Raw genomic sequence first — 5,424 nt, 5'->3', positions numbered from 1 at the left:
AAGTCAACAAAAAGACAAGTCTATATTGGTCAAGCATCATGCATAAACTCTCAAGCTTCTCTCCCTAGTTTTAATTTAGCATAATTAGTAACCTCAACTACCCCACCCATATAAATTTAACAAATTAAATAGAATCAATTTTATAAAAAATATCAAGAATTTCCAATAGAATGTAATAAATGATTTGTATTTAAAGATATTTAAAAGTCAAGCCAAGCTGAGGGAAGAAGATTAGTCGGAAAACCTTGAGTTGACAAAAGAAAAAAACGATTACGCGTAGGCAATTATGGCTGCCAGGTGTCAGTCAACCTTTGCTTCTAATAAACCCCATCCAACGGTGATCGTGGCACGCTTTTCCACGCATATTTATTGGCTTTTTCTTTTGACTTTTTGATCCTTACCAGAGTTTATGACCTTCCTCCGAACTATTTTTTTACCGTTTATTCACGCGCTTTCGCAGCGCGTATGTTCATCACCGAACGCACACGGAAAGATACGTTCGTTGAAGACTCGTCACACTCACTCGTTGTGCGCCCACGACTGTCCTGACCACTTGCAACGAAGCGTGCTTCCACGCTCTTTCTAACTACGTAAAATCACTGTTTAATAAAACACTAATCAAAACTTAAACCCGGAGTTTACTTAATTACATAGCCTTAGTCAACGGCCCAAAAAAAAGTTTGTTTTTTTAGAATTGAAAATCTTTTTCTAAAAAATGTTTTTTTCGACATTCAAAAACACAAGTTCAAAAGTCAACGCCTCTCTCTTTCTCTCTCTATACTCATCTTCCACTGCTTCTTCTTCCTCATCTTCTTCTGCTTCTTCCTTTTCTTTTTTGGCTCTCTGAAAAAAAAACTAAAAAGAAAAAATCGGCCATGAATGATCGGTTTTTGTAGTTCTTACAGCTGAAGGAGTTTTCATATATAGTATTTTTTTTTGTTTTTTTGGTTTCCAGATGGGCAACGGTTTTGGGAAGTTTAGCGTTTGCTTCACCGGCGGTGGAGAAAGTCGTCGGAAACATGAATTATCGTTTATGGTTTCGGACCCGCTAGATGAAGGTCTGGGTCACTCTTTTTGCTACGTACGACCCGATCCGACTCGGCTATCTTCGTCTAAGGTTCACTCGGAGGAAACGACGACGTTTAAGACAATCTCCGGTGCTTCAGTCAGTGCCAACACCTCTACTCCTCTTTCCACTTCTCTCATCGATCTTTATTCTTACAACAGTATCGATCGAGCTGCGGCTTTTGAGAGCTCCACCTCGTTCGCTTCGATTCCTCTGCAACCGATTCCGAGGGGGTTGATGAGCTCGGGTCCAATTTCTGGTAACTTTGGGGGATTTCCGGGTTCGGGGCCGCTCGAACGGGGATTCATGTCTGGCCCGATTGAGCGTGGATTCATGTCGGGCCCGCTCGACCGTGGGATTTTCTCCGGGCCAATGGAAAAGGTTGGTTCTGATCAGTTTCAGAGAAGCTTTTCCCAAGGGGGTTTTGCTTTTAGACCCAGATCAGGGAAAGGGAAGCTGATTCGGGTCCTCCGTCGAGCAATTTCAAAGACGATTTATCGTGGTCAGAATTCGATCGTGGCTCCGATCAAAGGGGTCATGTCAGTAAAAGATCCGGATTGGATTCTCGGCCCGGAGAAGCACAATGAGAATCTGACGGTAAGCAGCATCAATTTGAGCAGCGAAGGTAGTTTGGACGACGATGATTCATTCGAGTCTCAGAATCTTCAATGGGCACAGGGGAAAGCAGGGGAAGATCGAGTACACGTCGTCGTTTCGGAGGAACACGGCTGGGTTTTTGTTGGGATTTATGATGGGTTCAACGGCCCTGATGCTCCTGATTACCTTCTATCGAATTTGTACTCGGCTGTACACAAAGAACTAAAGGGTCTGTTGTGGGATGAGGACAAGTTTGAGCCTTCATCGGCAGCGACGGCCACCGAAGAGGAGGATCCGTTTCATACCGTTGATGGAAATTTGGCAAGGAATCATGTGGTTGCGAGCGTCGATGATGCTTGTTCTCACTGTGTTGAGCAAGAGAATAATTATAACAGTAGTAATAATCGTCCCTGCGCAAGTGGGGATGGGAGTTTCGATTCGAATTGGAGTTGTAATAAGCGCAAAAAGGGTAGTAGTAATCAAAACTCTAAGAGCAAGTATCGCAGTGCGTCGAAGAAATGGGAGGATAATCAGAGAAGATGGAGGTGTGAATGGGACAGAGAAAGATTAGAGCTTGATCGGAGATTAAAGGAACAATTGAATCGATCTGATTCGGATGGTTCGAGTGCGATTAATCACTCGGATGTGTTGAAAGCTCTTTCTCAAGCTCTGAGAAAGACGGAGGAAGCTTATTTGGATGTTGCTGATAAGATGCTTGTGGAAAATCCTGAGTTAGCTTTAATGGGTTCTTGTGTTCTTGTTATGCTGATGAAAGGAGAGAATGTTTATGTGATGAATGTGGGTGATAGTCGAGCTGTATTGGCTCAGAAGTCTGAGCCTGATTATTGGCTTGGAAAGATTCGACAAGACTTGGAAAGGATTAATGAGGAAACGTTACATGATCTTGAATCATCAGACGGTGATAGACCCTGTTCGATTCCTACTTTGACTGCTGTTCAGCTCTCCAAGGATCACTCCACCAGTGCGGATGAGGTATAAAAAGACTACTTTTATTATTGATATTATTATTTGTTTCTTTTCAAATGATTTAAGAGCTTTGGTTGATGTTTAATTGGGTGCATTTCACAGGAAGTTCAAAGAATAAAAGATGAACATCCAGATGATTCCTGCGCTGTACTGAACGACCGTGTCAAAGGTTCATTAAAGGTTACTCGAGCTTTTGGTGCTGGTTTCCTCAAACAGGTGCTTATCCATTTTGCTATTAATCGATATTTGTTGTCTTTTAACTAAGCTCTTTTGTTTAGGGGCTTACTTTGGTTGAGAAATCTCGATATAATTAGGAAAATGTGCAGCTATTCATATTATGTGATTATGAATATATTGTTTAAACACAATGGCTTAGGAACACTACTATAACTGCGTATACACCTCAAGTCGTACCATTCGTTTACTTTATTTCCATTGATTTTAGTGCATAATAAAGTCAAGATGACAACAGAATGAATACAAGGAAGGATGTTAGTATAGTAACAGAAGTCTAGTCAAGTCACCCTAGCTTACATCCATTTTGCTTTTGCACATTGAAATGTCATGTGATTTGTTTTAAACAGTCTCCTCCACTAATTTGTTTTGTTTATCTAAGTTTGGTTTTTTTCAACTGTCTACAGCCAAAGTGGAACAATGCACTGTTAGAGATGTTCAGAATCGATTACGTTGGGAATTCACCATACATCACTTGTTTCCCATTTCTCTACCACCACAGATTAGGCCCAAAAGACAGGTTTTTGATATTATCCTCTGATGGGTTATATCAGTACTTCACAAATGAAGAAGCTGTTTCAGAAGTTGAGCTTTTCATCACATTACAACCTGAAGGAGATCCAGCACAACATTTGGTTGAAGAAGTGTTGTTCCGTGCTGCAAAGAAAGCAGGTATTAATCTCTTTGTGAAGATTTGTTGAGCTATTTAAACTTACATTACATATTCTTGTTCAATGCAGAAAACTAATTCAGTGTCAAATTTGAATTTCTGTTAATCACAGGTATGGATTTTCATGAGTTGCTCGAAATACCACAAGGGGACCGAAGGCGGTACCATGATGATGTTTCGATTATTGTTATCTCTTTAGAAGGAAGGATATGGAGATCATGTGTATAAACAAGAGACAAATTAAATCACAGTTAGTAGAAATATTATAGAGGCATCCAATCTAAAAAAAAAAAAGGCATTTACTCTTCTTTTCTTTGGTTTTTGGCCTCAGTTTTCCTTTTCCTGGTCACCTTTTTGTAACATACCAAATAGCTTCAGGGAGAGAAGAGTGCCTGAGGAACTTGGTTGTGTGCAGAGTTCACTAGGGATGGTGAGGATGACTTGTATAGATGTAAAAGCTGGTTCATGTTGAATATAAACTGTCGTAAAGAAAAAATTGTAATTTTCTAATAAATGACAGTCGCCTTGTGAATTTACAAAGAGAAGAACAACAAAAGAGATAAAAAAAACGAAAAAAAGTAAAGGGTTTTGTATTGTTCGGCATTATCACTACCATCACTATCTCCATTTTTTTTATTCACACACAACTCAACTATATGCGGATGTCAACAACACTAGTCAATCTCAAAGCATCTTTCATCTTTTCTAACCTTTTTTTCCATTGAACAAACAATTCGATATTCCGTTTCCACTTATATGTGAAAAATACTAAATTTAGTTTATGTGCTGTGCAACGTGCATAGTAACTTTTTTTCCTTTTTCGGTATTATAAAGGCTCGCTGTCTGGCTGCACAAAAAGCTTGTAACTTTTGGAACTGCAGCAGCAATTTTCTTCAAGGTTCCAAAGAACACACACATAGTTTATTCATGGTTTACCTTTTATTTGATTTCTTCGTTTTTGGGCAGAAAGAGTTTGACTTGGTTTCCTTAGATTAAAGAAAAGTAAAGAAGGAGCCAACATTAAATGAGTCCAGTCCAGCCACAAACTTCAAGTAGCTGAGTTACTTATTACTATTATTATTATGTGTGGATTACCTTTACGTATCCATTATGGCATTCAGTATCACTGTTACTCAATGACGATTCCAGATGATGAACAGTGACTAGTGAAGGGTTCATTCATGTTGTAAGCACTGTTCATGAAAATGAAGCCTTGGGAAACCAAAAAAATCAGTGTAGATTTCTTCAGTAGCATGGATTTCAATCCACTGTTTTTTTTAATTATTATTGGTCAACTTATTAACACTATACGTAGTTTCTCCAGTTTACAATTTTCCACTCTCTCCTAATGCAGTCCAATCCAAGAATTGAAGTTACTTGAATTAGTACTAGTCCTTAAAATTAAGCATACGTACTAGTTACTACTACTGGCTCTTCTCATTGCTTTAAATCACAACATTGAAACCTACTTTCAATTACCAAAAGAGAAAAAGAAAACAACACCACTCATTTATTCTTTTGTATGTGCATGAATCTAAACCTTTATTTTTCTCTTGCTTTTGCCCCTTTAATTATTAATTCTTCTAACCACTATCTACTTCTGAATTTGATAGTAAATGCTAGGAAAGTTGGGTGAGATTCATTGATATCAAGTTCATATATAATGAAGAGTTGTCATTGAATTTGAATCTGTGGTTCGCAGTTATTTTCTTCAATTAAGTTAGATTTTTTTGGTTTGTATAAGCTTTTTGCTAAGCAATTCCCATCCTTGTGAATTAGTGAAACAAAAAGTACAACAAATAAATTTTTTGGTAGCCAATTAAAGATTGAGGAATTATTTTCTCAGCAGAGAAGTCAACTTCTGAATCTT

At 38.4% G+C, this 5,424-nt stretch overlaps 1 protein-coding gene across 1 annotated transcript; it reads left to right on the top strand.

The window, feature by feature from the left end:
• Window positions 1-728: 728 nt before the first annotated feature.
• On the top strand, window positions 729-4,157 carry LOC133791074 (probable protein phosphatase 2C 23). The gene is made up of 4 exons (XM_062228963.1): window positions 729-2,656; window positions 2,753-2,866; window positions 3,292-3,556; window positions 3,667-4,157. The coding sequence occupies exons 1-4, from the start codon at window positions 956-958 to the stop codon at window positions 3,780-3,782; spliced, it is 2,196 nt and encodes a 731-aa protein (XP_062084947.1). The 5' UTR covers window positions 729-955; the 3' UTR covers window positions 3,783-4,157.
• Window positions 4,158-5,424: the final 1,267 nt, after the last annotated feature.

This window comes from Humulus lupulus, chromosome 7 (assembly GCF_963169125.1).
Source record: "Humulus lupulus chromosome 7, drHumLupu1.1, whole genome shotgun sequence".
Taxonomy (NCBI): domain Eukaryota; kingdom Viridiplantae; phylum Streptophyta; class Magnoliopsida; order Rosales; family Cannabaceae; genus Humulus; species Humulus lupulus.
Note: the sequence above shows the minus strand (reverse complement) of the source record. Positions and strands in the feature narration are given on the sequence as shown.

Excerpts from the sequence above, each read along its gene's own strand:
- LOC133791074 (XM_062228963.1), top strand. The coding sequence starts at position 956 with ATGGGCAACGGTTTTGGGAAGTTTAGCGTTTGCTTCACCGGCGGTGGA. Across the intron at positions 2,657-2,752 it reads ACTCCACCAGTGCGGATGAG|GAAGTTCAAAGAATAAAAGA; the intron begins GTATAAAAAGAC and ends TGCATTTCACAG. Across the intron at positions 3,557-3,666 it reads CCGTGCTGCAAAGAAAGCAG|GTATGGATTTTCATGAGTTG; the intron begins GTATTAATCTCT and ends TGTTAATCACAG.